The sequence below is a fragment of the Typopeltis vanoorti genome, chromosome 16 (assembly GCF_054136105.1).
Source record: "Typopeltis vanoorti isolate ZY-2024b chromosome 16, IOZ_Tvanoo_1.0, whole genome shotgun sequence".
In the NCBI taxonomy this organism is placed as follows: domain Eukaryota; kingdom Metazoa; phylum Arthropoda; class Arachnida; order Uropygi; family Thelyphonidae; genus Typopeltis; species Typopeltis vanoorti.
The window spans coordinates 49,466,827-49,489,501 of NC_143564.1; the positions used below are offsets into that span (position 1 = coordinate 49,466,827).

General features: G+C 35.0%; 1 protein-coding gene across 1 annotated transcript in view; it reads left to right on the top strand.

Moving 5' to 3' along the window:
- Positions 1 to 22,675, top strand: part of l(3)80Fj (lethal (3) 80Fj) — a 770,029-nt gene that overhangs the window by 525,120 nt on the left and 222,234 nt on the right. Inside the window, exon 38 of the mRNA XM_090405954.1 lies at positions 4,510 to 4,706. Within this exon, the coding sequence (XP_090262080.1) occupies positions 4,510 to 4,706 (197 nt within the window). The remainder of the gene's footprint in view (positions 1 to 4,509; positions 4,707 to 22,675) is intronic.

A 22,675-nucleotide genomic window follows, 5' to 3' on the forward strand; every position in this document is an offset into this window, starting at 1 on the left:
GGTAGATGTTAAAAAGGTATGGGGAGATGGGGCATCTTTGGGCCACTCCTTTATTGATGCTTATTTTATGTTATACTGTTGAATTTAATTATTGCTTCTGTGAGACTAATATTTTTCTAAAAAGTTCAAGGGTATCTTCTATCTTCATTGATTTGTTTCTGTTTTAATATTGTTGATAAAGTTACTCTATTTATTGAGTCAAATGCCTGTTTAAAATCTATAAAATAGTAATAGATATTTTTGTTATGTTCCCTGGTATAATTCTGCTAGTCTTTGTGTTATGAAGATCTGGTCTAATGTGGAGCTATTCTTGCTGAAGCCTGCCTGTTCTTCACTAAGAATGATCTTGTATGTGCTCTTTGTTCTGTTCTGTAATACTCTTGTAAATATTTTGTAAGCATGACTGAGTAATGGGACTGGTCTGTAATTTTTACAGTTTTTCTTACCACCTTTCTTGTCAATTGGTATAATATTTCCTGTTCTCCAATCTTCTGGCATTTCTCCTGTTGCAATGATTTGGTTGAAAAGTGTGGTAAGTAATTTTAAAGTTCTTTGCTTTCCTTTTTTCCAGAGTTCCGATGGAATTTGGTCTATCCCTGGTGCTTTGTCAGATTTCATTTGATTTAGAGCATTCTCCGCTTCAGATGGAAGGATCATTAAGGCATCATGCCTTGGAGTTAGTGTGGGACCTTGTTATTAGGCAGTTGTTGCTTACATTATTGAAGGTTTGTTGGTAGTGTTCCATCCATATTGCTTTTATTGTATTTGGATTTCCTGTTTCCTCATCCTGATGATTGATCATTGTTAGAGGTATTGTTGAAAAGTATTTTGTAATTTCTTTAATTGTGTTATATAATATTTTCAAGTTATAGTGTTTATGTCTCATTGCCTGTTTAGCCAGTTTTCTTTAGCCTGTCTGCAGAGTTCATCAATTTCATTTTTGGGTTGTTTGTATTTCTTCGGAGGTATGTCTGTTTATTTTTGTTTTTCATTATCTTTTTTCCTCACATTTTTCTAAAATTTAGATGTCATCCATTGTTATTGGGTATCTTATAAATTCCTTAATTTCCCTTGCTGAATTAATTAATATTTCGTTTCCTGTTTTCCAGAGGGTTTTCAGTTTCATCTGTTTGAGTCATATTTATTCTTCAATTTTCCTAATGTAGTCATCTAATCTTATTTGGTTATTTTTTAACTTTTCCATTGGAGTTTATCAATCCTATTTCTTTCATAGCTGACTGAATTTTATCCGCATTGTTCCAGAGAAGAGTTCATGGTCTATGTCCAGCTCTAGGCTTTTAAATGTTCTTACATTTTTGATTGATGTTTTCCATTTATTTCTAATTAGGATATAATTTTTACAATTTCGTATTTCTCCATCTGGTGAGGTCCAGGTGCATTTATAACTCAATCTATGGTAAAACCTCACGTACATCGAAAGACAAATTAGCCAAGCATCCCAAACTTTTGAACAACTAAATAAAATATGGAATTCAAGAGACATCAAACAAGTAACGAAAGTAAGAATGTATGAGACAATGGTCCTCCCTATACTTCTCTATGAAAGTGAATGCTGGAATCTCAAAAAAGCTGAAGAGGAAAAAAAAAAATTATTAACTACTGACATGGGTTGGCTAAGAAGATTACTTGGAGTATCTTTGCTGGATAGACTAAGAAACAAAGACACAAGGAAATGTCTAAAAGAAGAAATAAAAATAATAGACAAAATCCAAGAAAGAAGACTGCGATGGTTTGGCCATGTGACCAGAATGGGAACAGCAAGATTACCAACTAAAGTATACTTTGTTACTTACTTTTGTTACTTGTTTGATATCTCTTGAATTCCATGTTTTATTTAGTTGTCCAAAACTTTGTTGCCCTGTATACAAAGATGGAAGGTAAATGATCCAAACGACCACTTAGAATCAGATGGATAGACAAAATAAAAGAGGACCTGGAAACCAAATCACAACAAGCGACACCAAACTGGACAGAATTGTTCGGACTCTCCAGGGACAGACAGAAGTGGAAAGAGTTCATTCAGCCTCATCATCATCCACATAGATGATAGAAGAGAGAAGAAGAAGAAGAAGAATGGTAAAACATTGTATTTGAGATGATGAGGTTGTATTCTTTTGAAAAATTGAGTATGGTTTCTCTCTTTTCATTTTTGATTCCAATTCTAAATCTCCCTAATACATCTTTTTGCTCTTCTCTGAAAGTTCTGATCTTAGCATTGAAATCCCCGATTATGAATAAGATGTCTCTAGAGTTACTATTATCTATTTCTTTTTTGGAGACCATTGTAGAATAGTTTGATGTCTTCTTCATTATGACTTGTATCTGGTGTGTAAATATGAATAACCTTTATATGTAGTCCTTTTTCTTTGGCTTTTAGTCTAATTCCTATTATTCTAGATGAGATAGGCTTGATATCTGTTATAAATGCAGTAAGATTTTGTTTTATTAGAATTGCAACTCCTCTGTATACATAGTTTTTCTTCCTGAATAGAATAATTTGCTCTCTGGCATGTTTAGGCATCCTTCTCCTGACCAGTGAGTTTCTGAGATTCTTATAATATCCCACTTTATCCCTTTCAGATTTTCTTGTACAATTTGGAGTCTTCCCACTTCTGATATTTACAGTAGCTGTATATTTATCACATTTTGCTAACACATGGATGATTTCTCACCAACACTATATGTGAGGCGTGTGTTTGTGCATCGGTTACCCTGGCAATAGGATATTTATTCCCGGTAGTCAAGTCATCCATGGAAGTTATTGGCATATTAGTGTGGCTGGCTTGCCATTCCTCTACCACACCCTTTGGTCCATGGCCCCTTATTCTTTATTTGGAGCATCCTGTTGGGGCTTCCCTCATCTGCCACCCAGACTCCTGGTAGGAGTCTGGTCTCTCCAAGGAAACATTATACTACTAACCATTATTCTTTGTATGCAGTGTCAGTTTATTCAGGTCTTCATGTAGGGTTCTTACAATGAAGGTGGCAGAGTTATTCCCTCCCGAAAACTCAAGTACTTTCATCCTGGAAAGCAGCCAAACTGGCCTTATAGTCTTTGTTGCTTTTGACATAATTCCAGGCAACTGCAACCAACCCACCTCAATATAGCATCTTCAGCAAATAACTTGATATTCCTCTACAACAAGTTAAATAGCAGTCATCTTGCAAGTGAACTGTCCACCTGACAAGTTAGAGATTTATATTACACTGTACACACTACTGCTTGTGAATGTCTTCAGCTGGCAAGTTGAATTTCATCTCTTAATACGAAATAGTAATAATGATGCATATTTGGAGGCCTTAAGAAGATAAAAGTTCTGTATGTAGTCTCTCTGGAGCAGCAGTCATGGATTATCTATACATACTCCACCTACATTACTAATGTTTTATATTGCTTGTAAGTATTACTGCTCTCTTTTCCATCTTCATTTTTGCAATATCATAATGTGGGCATTTCCCTTATCTAACTTGTATGCTTACTGGAGGCATGAACTGACTTGAAAAAAAAATTATTTTATTCCTTCAATTTTTGTAATTTAATAAGTTAAACAAAACTGCAAAATTATATATAACTTATCACTGTGTATAAGGGCTTCTCAGTAAGAGTCATTGTTTGTCTTCTGTTGTTGATAATTGTCTTGATATAACGAATTAAGGATGTAAAAAATATATGCTCAGATAATATGGTGTTTTTTTTTTAATTTGCATTCATAGTTTTCTCATTTATTGAAGAAACTGTTCTTAATACTTGAGCAGCAAACTCCAACTTCAGAATCTCAAGAAACAGTGATTCTTAAGACTTGTTAGTACACAGTTCTGACAGTAAAACTTTTTTTTTTTTTTTTAAGGGAGTGGGGGTACAGTTTCTAAATAAAACCAACTTGTAAATTTTATAAGTGGCAAGTACTTTTTTTTTCTTCTATTCATATTCTATTGTTGTTCTTGACCTCATCACTTTCTTGGGTATTTCATAAGTTTCATAGAGCAGTGATCTCCCGTATTACACAACTTTTGGCTTTTAGTTTGCATCTTGAATATCTACTCCACAATTAAGGAGAAAAAAAAAAGGGGTTGGAACTTTTTTACTGTCATTTCTTAATTTTATTTTAGGTCTGCTTAGCAGTGAACAGTTAAGTCTGTGATCCTTTACTTATCGATATATCCGAGAAGCTTCCTAAGCTGAGTTTTTTCTGTTTCTGTGTGACAGGATTTAAAAAAAAAAAAAAAAAAAAAAAAAATCTATTTTTATAAATATTTTTGGCAAATATCATACTCCTCCTGTCCAACTCTCCCTCTGCAAAGTAGATTTTGTTCTTCTAATGAAGTATTAACATCCATCATAATAGTACACTACATTTTTTCAGCTTATCATGTACATAGCATGTTGCAGAAAATATTGGCAGTTATTCATTAGGATATAAACATCTGAATTATGGTTTTTGTACAAAATTATGTGCATTTATGTACATACTTTTTATCTTTTATTAGGTTTGAGTGAAGTAATGGGAGGCCTTGGTGTTGAAAAACTGAATAGACTGATGCCTGAAATTATATCTACAGCTGAAAGAGCAGATATTGCTTCCCATGTTAAAGATGGATATATAATGATGTTTATATATTTACCTATGGTTTTTAATAAGGAATTTACTCCATTTATTGGGCAGATAATTAATCCAATTTTGAAGGTATGTTTTTTTTTTTCTTTTTTTTGCAAATCTTTTTAATATTTGACATTTAACATTTATATTTATTTAAATACTTATAAATATTTGACAAATAAAAGAAATATCTAAACTGTGGATCTAAATAGCAGAGTAGGAAATGTTTCTCAGACATACAAAAATATTTTGGGAAAATTTGTTGAAAGAGCAAAGCTAATAATAATGGCAAATACATGTTGGATTTCTGCACAGGACATGGACTGGTTATTACTAACACAATGTTACAACATTAAAAAATGTGCACAAATTTACATGGAGAGAAGAGGCAAGGAATAAGAAAAGTCTCATTGACTATCTTATTGTTGATAGTGATGTTTTTCCACTTGTGCAGGATACTAGAGTGTACAGAGGATTTGAAATTGGAAGCGATCGCCATTTAGTCTTGAGCAAGGTAAAATTGAATTTCACACTGAAAAGAATAACATGTAAGAAAGTTTTAAAGCGGATAAAAGTTGAGCATCTCTCAGATGTAAACTGTAGACTAAAATACACAAATATTATTCAAGAAAAAAATGAAAAGTTTCAGAACAGGAACTAAACCTTGTAGAATCAGTGCCAAATCCTGAAGAAAACCTTGATTGATTCAGCCAGAGAGGCATGTAGTGAGGTTGTCTGCAAGGATAGAAAAATCAGAACATGGTGGACACAGGAAGTTAAAGAGGCAGTGAAGGAAAAGAAGAAAGCATATCAAAAGTTCCTGCCAAATAAGTCAGCTTTTGCTCTTAGAGAATACAGAGACAAATGTAAGAAAGCTAAATACTCTGTAAAACTAGCTAATCAAAAGTCATGGGAAGACTTTGGTAAGAACATAGAAAATAAATATCAAGAAGGTGGCAAAATATTCTGGAGGCTGTTGAAAAAAGCTCAAAAATGGAGGAATGATTGCTGTAAAAGGAATTAGAGATGATGAAGGTGACAAGAAAGAAAGGAGAAAAAAAGATATCCTTGAAGTACGGAGTAATTATTTTGAAAAACTGCTAAATGAAACAAGCAGTGATGACAGCACAGTAAAAAAAACACTCAACAGGCATACAGTCAGGAATACATATTCATACTTGAAGTGAAAAAGCCTGAAATGTGGTTCAGAAATGCAGTTCAGAAAGCCTGGACAGAGGGATGAATTCCAGATAATTCAAGTAGAGCTATCATAGTACCCATATATAAAATGGGAAATAAAACTCAATGTGAGAATTACAGAGGTATTTCCCTGCTGAGTGTTCCTGGTAAGATATATGCAAGTATACTTGAGAAGGATTGTGGAAGGGAAGCTTGGTGAAGAAGAAGCTGAATTCAAGTCAGATAGAGGCTGTCAGAATCAAATTTTCACATTACGACAAATATTTGAGAAATTGTGGGAATATAACAAAAATCTGTATTTAAGTTTTGTAGATCTGGAAAAGCATATGACATGGTGCCAAGAGAGGAAACTGTTCAAAGTGCTACTGTTGTATGGTGTCAGTGGAGCATTATATCAAGCAATACTTAGTCTTTATTTGAGTTGCAAGTGAGCAGTTAGAATTGAACGAAATATAGGAAGATGGTTTAATGTCAAATCTGCTGTCAGACAAGGATGTACATTATTCCCCTCTGTTATTTATTATCTATATGGATCACGTTATGAAGGAAAGTGGTATTAAATCTGATATCAAAATGGGAGATGTTAATCTCAGCTCTTTACTCTGTGCAGATGATGTTATACTTCTAAATAAATCTGCTACAAGTCTGCAAGATTCCCTGACTAAATTGAATAACTCTTGTAATAGATTGAGTATGAAGGTCAGCAATAACAAGACAAAGACAATGAAAATAGGCATTGTGAATGGAGAACCTATAGAACAGGTAAAACATTTCAGGTACTTGTGGTATGATTTTTGGTAAATTAAATATGGAAATAGACAACAGAAACTAAACGCTGGTGATGTAGGAAGTCAACTGAATAAATTTATATGGAATAAGAAAAAAATTAGTGAAAACACTAAATTAGCTGTGTACGAGACAGTGTTCAAATCAGTTTTAACTTATGGATCCGAGAGCTGGGTTAGAAGTAAAACACTTTACCAAAGACTACAGACCGACCGCAGAAATGAGAGTCCTGAGAAAGATTAGAGGCGTGAACAAATGGCATCAATGGCAATATCGTATTAAAAACGAGGATATTAGGAAAGAACTTAATATTATTAGCATCCAGGAATGTGTTAACACAGCTAATCTTAGGTGGTATGATCACTCAAACAGAATGTGAGAGGAAGGATTAGCAAAGCAAGTGTTCTCCGCCAGGTTGGCAGGAAAAAGATACACAGGAAGACCAAGATATAGGTGGATTGATACAGTAAAAGGTCCATTAGAAGATAGAAATGTAAGATCTGATAATGTTGGAGTTTTGACAAGTAACAGATTGATTTGGAAGAAATTCATAGATAGGAAGTTGGAACTTCCTGTGATGCCATCCTTTATGATCATATTTCTTATTTCTTGAAGAATCCAGACAGACCCTAGCTGGTGAAACTTTGACGATTATGTATATATGTTTATCAAAATTTTGGTCCAATAAAAAATCCAATATAATGTATTATATTTCGAATATATTATTTTTTTTGTTCCAGCATGTGTTTTTTAATTGGAATATAATACATTCAGAAATATACTAATAAAGAGATATTTATAGAAGTAAAAGCCTGCACAATTAAAATGCAACAATTATTAAAAAAAAAAAAAAAAAATCAGCTAACGTTTTTTTATTCCCATATATATAGGGAGTAGTTGAGGCCGTTTTTAGCCCTATCTAACTTTTGGAGACTGAGTGGGCAGTTCAATCTCCACTGGTACCCAATCAGAAATAGCTGGCCCAAGGCTATCACTAATTGAGTGGCATGCAGTGAAGAGTGACTGTCAACAAGTGCCCCCATCTCTTGGTCCCTAACAGTTGTATTTAATGTCTGAAATAATGTGGGTTCTATGGTCGATTTTCTTGAGTTATGGGATGAAAAAATCGCTTGCCCTTGCCGGAGATCAACTAACTCAGGAACCAGTCGAAAAAAGGCTTGGGAAAGTTTCCTCTGATTGCCGACTAGACTCGAAATCAAGTCTTCCTTTGTGCGGCTAAGCGCCGTCATGTGCAAATGCCACATCCACTGAGGTGCACAGACTCCTTGCCTACAATTATACGATGTAAATGTGACATTGTGTAGAGGAATAGAGCAGTACATAATTTATATTTAAGTTGTAAGTCAGTAGTTAGAATTGAAGGAGATACAGGTATATGATTTGATGTAAGATATGGGTACATGCATCTCCACTGTTATTCTGCTATGTGAATCAGCTACATAAAGGATAGCATCATTAAATATGATATCAGAATTGGAGATCTTAATTTCAGCTCTTCTCTGTGCAGGTGTTGTATCTCTTAAATAAATATGGTAAAGGTCTGCAGATTTCTTAGCTAAATTAAATAATTGCTGTAACTAATTTGCCCTGAAAATCATCAATAAAAAGACCAAAATTCTGAAAATGGCACTAACAAGGGTGCTAGCATTGTCCTTATTATGCCATACACCTGTTGCTCTGCTAAGTAATTATTTTTTAGTAGATATTAGTGATATTGTTATATGTAATTGTTGGCATTTTGTTTATTTTTGACTGTGTTAAGTGGTGGTGTTTAGTCAACTATTCTTATGCGATGTACTCTCAGAAACGTTTTTTGTTATGGTACTAATGCATACGAGAATAATAGCAACTAAGACATTGATGTAGACTGATATCAGTGTGCAGGATTTAGTGCAATGTAGCATGTGTTTAATGTATTCATTGCTGGGTTTGTGGTATGAAAATGTAGAAAATATTTGTCAGAAATGTTTTGTGGGTGTGTATAAGAAATGTGAATCATGTAGGGAATGAAAGAATGAAATGACTGATTATGTGGTGGTTATAAGGCAGTATTATCAGCATTGTGGAGAATGTAGTGGAAGCAGTGAAGTATAGTGCACAAAATATGAATGAGAATTTGAAGGAAGTGTTGAAAGTGTCAATGTGGATGATGAGATGCTAGCACAGAAAGAAATAGCACACTTACATGTACTCCCTCACAGGTCAAAACATGAGCTGGAGTGACTGGAGAAATGATTGGTGTATAGTACAGAAGAATGGAGAATGGAAGAAAGAGTGAATAGGAAAAGCATAAAAGTGTGAGAAACTGGGAGAAAAGAGTATATTATAAAGAGATTCGATGATAAGAGGTATAGTTGATGAGAAAGTGACAAAAGCATGTTTTTCAGCTGCAATGATGAAGGATGTTATCAAAGATCTAAGTTTGCAGAAGAAAGGAGCAAACGGATTGATTGTTTTGACGTGCCAAATGATTTGAAAGTTGAGAATTATGCAATAAAAGAAGATATGCAACAGTTGTTAGAAGAAGCAAAAATGAAGAGCAAGAAAGTAAAGATTGTGAGTCTGCTGCCTCAGTATGAAAGGATGGAATTGAGAAGGGCAATGATTATCAATGAGAAGATTGTGTAGGAGAAATGGTGTGCAGATTATAGATCTGTGTAGTGAATTTGATGGATGTAAGGACCTGTATATAGCTGTTCAGCTGCAGTTAAATGGTTTTGTAGTTAGGTGTGGAGAAAATGTTGCTCAATGAGAGTTTTGAGGTGAAAAACCAGAAAAACTAGAGTACATCATGAAAATTATGGAAACAAATACAGATTTAGAGTAAAACTAGTTTAATATAAACCAAAATAAATACTTGGCACTTCAACCTTCACATTAAGGTCATCATCTGGAGTATACACATATATATGTATATATATATATATATATATATATATATACTGCTCAAAACAATTAGGGGATAGTTTGGTTTTCTTGTAAATTATAAAGGTATAAAAATAATTTACAAATGTAACACATTTATTTTAAAATATTCATCATATACAACAGTGTAGAACACTAACTGCATATAAAATCGTGTTAAGACTTGTCGAAATGTGTCTTAGCCGTAATACCATGTGAGGGGTATAAAAGTGTGGCTTGTTGCGCTCACTTCCACAGTGTATAATTATCACTTCAATTGTAAACTTGTGTCACCTACCACCCATTATTTTGTTAAAAATGGCAGAGCAACATGCCATCCCGGAATCTGTGGCTTGGAGAGCCATTGGTCGATTAGAAGCTGGACAAACGTAGCAAGTTGTCGCTCGAGTGTGTTGTGTATCTCAAAGCGTAATTTCGTGACTTTGGAATCGCTTTCTGGAGACGGAAAATGTTGGAAATCATCTTCATGCCATAGGTTTATATGCTCGATGACCAATGGTTTGCATTCCACTTACTGAAAATCACAAAAGAGCCTGAAGAATTTGGGTACAGGAACACTGTAATTGGACAAATGAGGATTGGGCTCGTGTACTCTTTAGTGACGAGTCCAGGTTTAGTCTGCAACCAGATAACCGATGTATCTTGATATGGCGTGAAAGTGGAACAAGAAATAATCCACAGTTTGTTTGTGAAAGACCCCAACATCAAGGTTGGGGTCTTTGATGGTATTTGTTGGAGTTTGATGGTATGGGCTGGAATAAGTATAGGTGGCCATACTGATTTCTATTTTATCAGAAATGGTTCCTTAACAGCCCAAAGGTATCACGATGAGATTTAATCTATAGTTCTTCCATAATTAATTCTTCACAAATGGCGAAGAATTAATTTTTATGGATGACATTGTTCATCCATGCCGTGCAAATTTGGTATAAGGGTGGTTTGAGGAAGAAGGTATTGAACGAATGGACTAGCCTGCATGTTTACTGGATTGTAATCCAATCTAACATGCCTGGGATGCTTTAGACAGGCACATTTCTGCTCGACTGGAGCCACCGCGATCACTTTAAGAGCTCGAAATTGCTCTCACAGAAGAGTGGGGAAATATCCATCAAGAACTGTTTGATTATCTTATCCTGTCGATGCAATCAAGATGTACTGCTGTTTTGACTATTAATGGAGACCATTAACAGAACTCTAGCTTTGATGTAAGGTTTTTTTTTTTTCCACCAGAGGTCATGCTAATAGTTTTAACAGTTGATCAATAACTTTAGCATACCATGTAGATTGTAGTTTCGTATGTGGTGTAAATGGGACATCAAATTAAATTACAATATATTTTCTTTTTAAAAAAAAGAATTGAATGACTTAAACTGAGAGAAATGGAAAAAACAGTTTATTAGTACTACACAACTAGTTTCAGCTTTTTAACAGCCTTTGTCAGGTGCACATTATAAAAGAAATAACCATTAAACATGGAGTAAAAACTGTAAACATCATGGAAAATAAATATATATATTTAACATTAAAACGTTGAAGTCAACGTATTCAAAGCTGTTCCCTCATTGGCTACATTGTTAGACGTGTTGAAAGTTTATTTTTCACTTGGTTAGAGTATAATAAATAAGTTTGCTCACACTTGGATAATCCTATAGGTAGCATTAGCAGGTCATCTCTACCTATAGGATATATCCTATAGGTAGAGATGACCTGCTAATGCTTCTGCCTGATATCTCCACTTGGGCCTGGCTCCCACTGAAGAGACCTCAATAAAGGTTGAAACTAGTCTGGGTAGTGGCCCTTCCCTTAATGCATAACATTAGACATATCCGCAAGGAGATGTGTTTTGCATTATAGGAGATACTGAGATAGGAGTGTTGGTAGCTTGCTCCACCTTTGCAACAAGTTACCCTGGTGTTGTACCACCTTAACCCAGTCCTGAAGATACTTTCAGGTGCAAACTTCGTTTGCTCACACTTGGATAAAGGATTAAACTAAATTTATTATATGTTAGACGTGTGCATGCGTATGGCATCTCGTGAGCGCCAGTATTTGATCACAGCAGAATGACAGTCTGAAAGGTTGTAGCTTAGGTTGTTGTTTAGATGTACAGGGTTGAGGATGATTTCCTTAGATTCTACAATCTTCCTTTCCAATTCGTAATGGCAATGGAAAATGTTGTTAGATTTGTCCCAAAGGATTGTATAGCTATGGCTTTCTTCATCAGAATTGGCCGAAAACAACATGACTAGATAAAGCACTGGCACATGTTCTCTTGTAAGCGATGTCTCTCTTGTGCTCCTCAATGCGTAACTCGATTGACTTATCTGTTTGGCCAAAGTAAGGAATGTCACAGTCACACCAGATCTGATACACACCAGGATATTTAAGATTACGATGACTAGGTTTTGGATGGCTAACTAGAGAATGGATTTTTGGAAGAGAAGTAAATAAAAGTTCTTATGTTGTATATTTTAAGAAATTTGGGAGAAACAGAGCTTATGTATGGTATAGAGATATTGCCTTTTACATTATTCATCTCTTCATTATTCCGACCAGGAGGATTAAATAGGAATATTTTAGTAATCTTTTGAGAATATCCATTTAGTCGAAAAGTAGATCTAAGAAAATTGATTTCTTTATGTAGTTCAATTTGATCATGAAGAAGAGAGCGAGCTCTATGTCCCAAAGTAGAAATTATTCCAAATTTCTGAGGAGGATAATGATGGGGTTGACTATGGAGATATCTGTTGGTGTGGGTAGGTTTCCTGTAGATCGAGATTTTTAGTTTTTCTGAAGAACGGGTCAGTTTGATGTCTAAAAAAGGAAGGGAACCATTAGCTTCAAACTCAGCTGCAAATTTAATATTTGGGTGTTTGACCATTTAGATGTTCAAGGAATTTCAGGAGAGATTCACAGCCATGGCTCCAAATTAGGAAAATGTCATCAACATATCGTTTCCAAATTCTTGGTTTTAAGGGATAGGAAGAGATAGCTTTAACTTCCAAATCTTCAAGATAAATGTTGGCAAGTACAGGAGATAAAGGATTACCCATAGCAAGACCATGATTTTGTTTATAGATGGTATCCTGACTTGATGCAATGAGTAAGTAAGGCTAAAATCTTTTTAGATAATTTATCCTTGAGTAGTACCTGAACTTTGTCTGTAGGAATATTTGTGAACAAGGAGACTATGTCAAAGCTAGCCATGATTTCACCTTCCTTGACAATAATATCTTTAATATATGACACAAAATCTGCAGAGTTATTAATAAAAGACGGTGACTTGCCAGAAAAACATTTGAGAGATTTTGCCAGATATTTGGAAAAGTTGTATGTTGAAGAGTCAATACTTTCAATGATAGGACGAAGTGGGGTATTTTCCTTGTTGATTTTGGGGACTCCATATAAATGTGGAATCAGTGGATGGAGAGAGCGAAGAGAAAGGCAAATGTTTCTAGACAGTTCAGAGGTAGTTTTCAGTAAGTTGTTGGTCTGGTTTAGGAGTTCACGAGTGGGATCTCTCTCTCTCTCTCTCTCGAGGATTGAGTAAGTGTCACTCCATAACAATTCAAACATCTTATTTTTATAATCTTCTAAGTTAAGAACAACTGTGGTGTTGCCTTTATCTGCGGGAAGAATAATTATATTTTTGTTATTTCGTAACCTCTTAAGAGCCTGTCATTCCGAAGAAGAGGCATTATCTGTAGGAGGTTTTGCATTGTTGGTGATAAAAATGGATTCAATACGGGGTAGTTTTGCTTCTTGGGAAGGGAGAAAAGAGGTAGCTTTTTCTATCTTAGTAAGTAGTGATTCTTTAGGGAGAGATCTTGGAGATGGAATAAAATTTAATCCTTTACTAAGGATACTTTTTTCTGCATCAGGATGGATGTGAGGTTTTGAGAAATTCAAATTATTTTGTACTTTTTTCAGGGCTTCAAATTTTTTAATAAGTTTCAATTTATTGTCATTTTGAATTTTGGTTGTTTGAGATTCACTGCTCATTCTGATGAAATACCAACTGTCACTATCTAGAGATTCTTCAATTTTTTGAGATAATGCGCTTTTTTTGTGAAATAAAAAAGCAAGAGTTCGTTTTGTGTCGAATATCTTCTCAGCTAGAAGATCTAACTTTGTTTTGTAATAAATCCTTTTAGCCTGTTCTGTTGTAATGTTTTCTTTAAAGGATACTTAGGAAACACAGCATGGAATTTACAGCTTTTTAGGAACACTAACCTGTTGATGTTCAGACCTGTCTTCTTCAGTGTTTTCTGGAAATTTCTTATATTATTAAGAGAAGCCTCATCATAAGCGCTATAGATGTATGAAGATTGATTTACTCAGTTGTTATACATATTTTTAAAAAGAATTGAATGACTTAAACCTGACGAAGGCTGTTAAAAAGCTGAAACTAGTTGTGTAGTACTAATAAACTGTTTATTCCATTTCTCTCGGTTTAAGCCATTCAGACATTAAGACACACACACACACACACACATATATATATATATATAATTAGTTTGAATGACTATACACTAAGAATGAAAAAGAATAAAGGTTTAATGTCAAGATACTACTAGTTTCGTTGAATAAATCAACTTCTTCAGGTATCACAGGCAAAGAATATAAAATAGCAGAGCCATGATAAAATTACATCAACAGATCTAGCATAAAACACAATCGTACATTTTAAAATAGGAATGTGTGCTGGAGTTCCAATAGAAGTTGACTATGTGCGTGAGCTTTCACGAGTGCGCCAATATTGGACAGTGGCAATGTGTGTGTCAGAAAGATTCGATAATCTTTCTTTCAAGTACATCATAACACACATGGATATTAGAAATTTGCAGCTAGTCTACGAGGTGTTGGCAGCCTTCATCCAAGTTGATAGAGAAGGGAACGTAGCTAGAGAGAGCACTGGCCCTGGTCCTATTGTAGGATATGTCTCTTTGGTGTTCTTCCATACGTAAAAGGATGGATTTAGCTGTCTGGCCATAATATGTCCAGATTTCTGGCAAAAATTCTTAAGAAATTCAACATTAGAACTTGCCTTCACTACGTTTCCAAAACTTCGCTCCGTGCTAAGTAGACCTAAAGTGAAACATCTTCCTATTCACTATCCAGGAGTCTACAAGATTTTGTGTGAATGTGGCAAACCATATTATGGCCAGACAGCTAAATCCATCCTTTTACGTATGGAAGAACACCAAAAAGACATATCCTACAATAGGGCTAGCACTCTCTCTAGCCATTCTCCTTTCTATCAACTCGGATGAAGGCTGCCAACACCTCGTAGACTGGCTGCAAACTTCTAATATCCATGTGTGTTATGATGAACTCGAAAGAAAGATTATCGAATCTAGAGAAATTTCCCAAGTTCCTGTTGCAAACAGGAACATCATCCTTACTTTATATACACCTAAACTTCCAGCATCTGTAAAAGCAGGAGACCTCAACTGACCTGTCAGGCTGTACATCCCTAATCCACTGAAATGCTTCAAATGGCAGAAATATTAGCATGCCCAAACTGCCTGTCATGGTTCTATCACTTATGCCTGATGTGCATGATAATAAATCTTGTTCTGCAAGGAGTGCTAAATGTGTCACCTGTCAGGACAATCATTTAATCTTCTCCCATGTATATCCAAAACTTAAGAATGATGAAAAATAAATACAAAAGATAACAACATAACTAAATCTCTCATAACAGGATGCAAAGCAGAATCTAGCTACCACCACTCCTGTTCTGAAATTGTCTTATTGCCAAGAGGACGAAAGTCAAAAAATATCAAAAGCCACTCAAAATCATGTCTATTCTACCATCTGATAATTTCACACCTGAACTTTATGATTGTGAGTACTTGAATGTGAGTTCAAGTACTCATTTGTGAGTCTTGAATAGCATGTCATATAACCTACAATCACACTTCTGAAACAACTTGAAAAATGATCCTATTTGATGACAACACACTTTTCAAGAAAAATATGAGAAGTCTATCACTCAGAGATAAACCACCAGACACCTCTATAGAAAAAATTGATTCTATATCCACTGAAAGTAAACTCACCAAATGATCCTGTCGTATCAGATAATGCATTAAACATTTTTCCAGAGGAAGAGGGAACACTGGCCATTTTAATGTGGCATCATTAAATCACTAAAAGCAAAAGCATACATACAATATTCAGGTGCCAGTAGTGGTTTCCTAGATTTTTGTCTGTAAAGCAGTGATGTCTAACCTGTAGGCTGCTTGCAGCCCTGGAGTGTTGGTAATGCAGCCCATAAGATCTTAAACTTTTAACATTATTATGTGATGCAAAAAATATGCTGTCTTTCTTTCAATTTTTATATAGGAATTTGAGAATAGGTTTCAAGATTTCAGAAAAAATTATAAATTTTTTTGTATATTTGCGACTCCAGTGTCATTCGACATAAATACATTACTTTCGCAATTTTCAAATGGAATGTGTAGAGTTGCAATCAGATATTCAATTCAAAGAAAAATTTGATCGTGTCTCTTTACTAGATTTTTATGAGACCTATCTTCCCAGAGAAAAATATCCTTCACTTCACAATCCCCATTTGTTCATGTCATCACTTTTTGGTAGTACGTACATTTGTGAACGACTACTTTCAAGAATGAAGCATACAAAGAGTAAAGTTACATCAAAAATTTTGACGAGAACCTTGAGAGCTTGCTACGAATTGCAACTTCCATTGAACCAGACATCGATGCATTGGTTTCACGTAAACAATGCCAAATATCTCACTAGTTTTGTGTTTATGCTGTCCTCTTTTTTTTAATGTTATAATAAAAGATTTAAAAAAAAAAAAGAAGTTTTGTTACTTTTTTACATTAACTATATTATACATTTTATATACGGCCCAAGACAATTCCTCTTCACTCAGTATCTCCCAGGCAAGGTAAAAGGTGGACACCCATGCTGTAAAGTAATAATGAAGAATTCACACCATGAAAACTTCATTTCATTTTCAGTATTTTGTTATGAGGAAAGTACTGTATTTACATTCATCATAACAATTAGATGAATGGAATCTCACACTTGCAGTAGTTTTGTGGTGAAATAAATAGGATCACTGAATTAAAAGGAAAAATCTGAAGACATTCATTATATAAAGGAGTTTTTAAAGAAACTGACAAGAAAGAGTAAGATGATAAAAAAACAAAAATAATAAAATTTTTAATTTTATTATTTATTAGTATAATGTGTAAACTATAATTTCATTGTTTAATTGAATATTATGGTATTCTGTATACTACTTGCACCAATTTTAAATTGCCTCTGCACAATTTTTTATTTATTTTATTTCTTTATTTTTTTTACAGTGCATTTTGAGTCTTTCAGTTATCTGATTGCCTTAGAAAATCATAGTACTGGTCTGATAATTTCATCATCATCACCACCTATTGGTGTGCGATGCCTTCTTGACTATCTTCTTTCACCTTTCTTTGTCCAGCGCACTGTGTCGCAGTTTCTGTACACCCATTCCACACCAGCCCTTCATGTCGTCTATCCATTCTCTGTATGGTCTACCTCTTCTGTTTACACCACCCATAATACCAAACATAAATGACTTTACCTTCTGGTCCTTACTCATTCTGCAGATGTGTACAAATAATTGCAGCTTCCCTTTTATAATCTTCTGCATTAGATTCTCTTTTGGTTGTATCTTCCGATAGAGCTCTTCATTTGTGATATTCTGTACCCAACCTATTCTTAGAATCTTCCTGTAACCAGTTCTTTCAAATGCCAAAATTCTTTTTCTTGATTCCTTATTTATTACCCATGTTTCAGATCCATACAGTACACCGCTAAAGATGCATGTCTCCAGTACTCTTAGTTTTGTTTGCAGGCTGATCACTTTACTTTTCCAGATGTTATCCATGGCCTTCAGGTTTTTTCTTCCCTTTGCAATCCTGATCTTTATTTTTTTTATAGTCCAAATTATATGTCATTTTACTTCTTAAATATGTGAATTGTTCTACATTTTCTTTGTCAATTCCATTCACTTGTATCTTTTGTTTCATGTTCTCACCAAATACCATTCTCTTTGTTTTTTCCAAGTTCATAACAAGTCCAAATCTTTTCCCTTCCTCATTTAACAGTTTCGTTTTTGTAGTTCTCTTTCATCTTCTTCAATAATGACAATGTCATCTGCAAATCTCAGATTGTTAATTCTCATCCCATGTACTGGTATTTCTTTTGCATCTTCCTTCATTTTATCCATTGCTGTTTCTAAGTGTGCGATGAAAATGCTTGGTGATATCCCCCCCCGTCCCTCTGCTTGTTTTAAACCATTTCCCCAAATCATCACCTATTCTAACTGCTGCAACTGCATTCTTATAAACATCTTTTAATATAGTTATTAGTTTTCTGTCAATTCCATAGTATTCTAGCACTTCTAATGTCACGTTCTGGTTGATACTGTTAAATGCCTTCTGAAAATCAATAAAGCAAACATATATGTTTTTGTTTTTTCTCCTAGCTTTCTCTGCTATTAACCACATTGTCAAAATCTGTTGAATTGTAGTTCTATCTTTCCTAAATTAATGATAACCTGGAGTATGTCCTAGAATTGTCCAAGGTAGGATTAACTGATTGGGGAACTGTGATGTGTCTGCACTCTGGATTTAGGAGCTGTAAAATATCGGAATCTTAACCCAGTGTTAGTAGAGGTGGGGGTGTCACAGACCCCAAAGATTTTAAATTGACTAACTTTTTAACAATGCGTGGCAGAGAGTCATGCCTCAGTATAGCTTCCCCTCCCATAACCTGTTACTCGATGTCATAGACGACGACAGGTGGTTGCATGCAAGCAAGTTGAGTGTGCTGGGGTCCTGACCCCACCTTACTAATGCCAGGTTAAATAGGGTACATTAGCAAATAAATTTGCAACTCCAGACCAACCTTAGGGCTTCATGTTGGAACCAGTACTCACCTGTGTAATAACCATCCAACCCAAGCATTGGTAAGTGATCACTTCTGCATGATGGCTGTAGTTGTTGATATGATCCATTCCAAATTCTGATGATGATGTTATTAATTCCAAATTCTACTGCTCCAAGTTGGTTTGCAAACATATTGCTGGCAGAAACCACCACATATTAATTCTAAAAAAAATTAGGTCCATTCCATTTTTCATAGCTGTGTCTTTCTACCAGTAAATAGTACCAGTATTAAAATCCCTCATTATTAATGGTTTGCTGTTTCTTACCTAGCTAAATAAGTGACCCATAACATTACTGTTGTATTTTCCCCTTATAATAGAATTCCCCTCCTAATTCTATATTTTCCATTGTTAACAAATGCCATACTTTCTCACTCTTCCCCAATATACAGAATTATTGCATTATCAGTTTCATATATTTAGGAATTTCTTTTAAACATTTCTGGCCACCCTCGTACTTCATCACTGAGAACTTCATCATTTACTAAGCTTTAGAAACTTATAATGCATTGTATAATGTCTCTAATTTGAATCTTGGAATTTACTCTTGTATTATTATGTGGAAATGTACACGTTAATGTCACTTTAAAGTACTTGCATATCAGCCATTAATGTCACTATTTCTTTGCTATTTACTCTGATAACCTGCCCATCCTTTGATATATACTGTCTCTGTAATCTGTTATAGAAATCCTCCTTTAATTTTTCACCATTTTGAATGTTTTGCAGTGAGCAAAATTTGGTCACTGCAAATTTTCACCGCTTTGCAAAGAAAGGCATTTAACAGAAAATTACATGGAGGACCTTTACATATATGAAACAAATGAGAATGGATGCAAATCTAGCAATGGATAAGAGAGGGTTGCGTTGCTTATAAACAGATATCAGAGATTAGTATATGATGTAGTATGGCCCGCCTAAGCAAATACAAATAGCAGTGTTCTACAAGAGAGAGAAGAATATCTACTTATTTGCTAATGATACTAATCTGGTGAAAGCAGTAGTTAAGGATACTGCTGAGGTCCTGCATGCAGAAGTGTTTGATATATAGATTGATATTATTAATGACGTGGTCAGTGTGGATTTTTTTTTTTTTTTAACTTGGAATTTTTTTTAATAAGTTATTTTTTTTATTGATTTTTGTTGGAATTTAACTGCAGTGTCACTTATTTACAGAGATATACAATAGAGGTGAAAGACTTGTGGACAATGACTCGCATAGAGTGCTCATACTCCAGTCTAAGCATGGTCTCCACAGTGCTGTCTGCATACCTCATGCATGATCTGGCAGAGTAAGTAGAATTATTTGCTAAAATGGTCGGAAAACATCCTGATGCATTACCTTCAGGTTCAATCCTATGTATTCTAGTGCTCTGCCTGCCATCACCCACACGGCACCGCATTGAAGAGAAGGGATAGACAGAAACCAAAGCTCTGCCCTACTTTATAGATGAAACATGGCAGTAATGTCTTCACACCTCTGCTAAGCAAAGCAGTGGCATTTCACTAGGTAATGAAAGTCATCTACCACTTAAAGATATAGGTGGCCATTTTTCCCAGAACCGTGTTTGTGGAAACAAACTATACCATGGAAAGGTAGATCTGACCTCTCTGGAACAGGCTATATATTTTACATCACCAGCCTGTTAATAAGCCAAATTGTCATCAAGGCAGAAGCTACATACAAAATGAATTCTTATGGAAATATACCTTCAGAATGAATAATGCTATAAATTCAGAACAAAATTTAGATCTACTTCCACACAGAAGGATGACAGTTAAATATCTTTTAAAAAATCAAACAATCTTGGTTTTCATATAGTTTAGTTGTGAATAAATTGCATATGTGTAATCTAACCAATTCAAATGCAAATAATCATAAATATTCCCTAACAAACACACTCGAGGTCTGGCAGGGAAAACAAAATCCTATTGCACATTGCTGCATACATCCTATATCTCCATGTGCTATTATAAGTGTTATCTCATGGTATTTATTACCTTCATTATTGCATTGTCTGTGCAGTGAATAAAGCACTCGAAGCCTACTTAAAATTATTGTCTTCTCAACAATCAGAGGAAAATTATAATTTACAACGACTCAAGATCAGCTATGGAGGCAATCAAAAATGACAATACCAAGATATCCATAAACTCTTAAACTAACTAAAGTGTTTGGGGAAAATTTTCATTTTACAATGGATTCCTGCTCATGTAGACATTGATTATAATGAAGCTGTTGATAAATTAGCAAAAGAGGCCAGAGAACTCAACCAAGAAACTGACATAACTTTTGCTGATGCTAATGCACTAGCTGAATCTAAACTAATTCCACTAAAATCAAGGGGACAACACCAAATTCCCAAAATTAATGTTGACTGAAAGACCTCTGCCACGATAGCAAGACTCCGAACAGGACATCTTAGAGGAATGAAGATCAATACGGATTATACGAGAACATAGAAACTGCAATAACTGCCCTAATACTGAATTGATACCCACTTGCATTTTTACCTGTCCAGCAATTACAGCAGCCTTAGACCCTAAGCAGTAGTAATAGGCCCTAATCCACAACAACTCTTTATGAACAAAATCATCGACATAGCCAAAGCAGTTCAAAGAGCATATGGAAATATCTAAGACCCCTCAAAGGACAAGATGACAACAGCAATGCATTGTCTTCAGTTGCATAAAAAACCATTTTTCTCTCCTCAGCTGGCTTACATTGAGTTCTTCCTCTGTGCCTGAACTCAATGCAGAACTTGCTTATTATACTACTTAAAATGCAACAAGAACCTTGATTTTTCAGTCATCATTCTTGCATAATTGATAGCTACTGAAAGGCCTCCAGTGATGAGTCTGTTTCAGCTCATAAAAATTTGTTAATAAAAATATATTATAGTATGTAAAGTACTATAATATAAAGTACTACTAGTTTTTCCATTGAAAATTCAATCCGACCAGTGTAAAATCTTTCTTAACAATTGCAGTTCTCATTAATCTTGTAGCACATTTAAATGTATTCCTTCCCCTATATACTCTCAGTGATAATTATTTCTACACATCATGTTATTATGCTGGCTGCCCCCTCCCCAAAAAAAGTACATGGATTGTTCAAGGAAGTGCCCCAAAAACTCACAACACAAATCTGTAATTCATTCCACACACACTTTGAACCTCTATGAGAAGATCTGGAATCTTATAAGTGCTTCTTAACTACACCCTTACTATTATCTTCCATAGATAATTCCAAGTTCTTTCTCCCCCCCCCCCCCACCCACCCACAAAAGCTCACTTGTATTTATTCTGTATGTAACTTTCCCTTACCGTCTTGTATGTCCATCATATTCCTCTCTGTTTCTCACATTTTGAAGAGACCACATTCTTTTAATTTTTCCTCATGTACAAATTTCTATATAGATATCATCTTGGTTACATCCACTGGATCTTTTTTTACTGTCTCCTTTTCTCCACAAAAACCATGTGACTTTATCTTAGTATAGTAGTTCAGATAATATTGTCAGGGGCTTGTAAAGTGTGAGAACCCCCCCCCCCCCCCCTTTACTATTTAGCGTTCTCTTCAGCACAGTTATCCAATGGATGCAATAATCAACACTGCCCATTATTACTTCCACATGTCTAGCATCTGACTACTTGCATTGCTACATTCCACTATGCTGTAAGGCTCTACTTTCGGTGTCCTCTTTCAAAACCTTTTCACCAGGCACAGTATTTTGGACTGTATTTTCAGTTTGCAGTCCTTTCTATACTCTTAAAGTGCTACTAGTAGAGATACTAAATAGGAAGAGTGGAGAGTTCTATTGTCTTCAAAGCTGTGGATGAGATTAGTAGTTGCTGTATGCCTTGAGGCTTTGCCTCAAGGCTCACAATTTCCCACTCTTCAAGTTTTAAAGCTTAAAGAGAGGGAGCCATCTATCATGACTCACAGTGAATGACCAGAGAGGAAAGCCAGCTACCCAATTACAGAAGGTGACATGGAGGCTGAAGTAATGCAATTTGTTTAGTAATCCTTGATGCCACACACTGTCGAATGCTTTGAAAATGTCAAGGGTGACAGTACATTTTTTCCCCGAAGTGTTCCATAGTAACTTGTAACTTACATCACCCACAGTGTGGTGGGTGATGTAAGTTACAA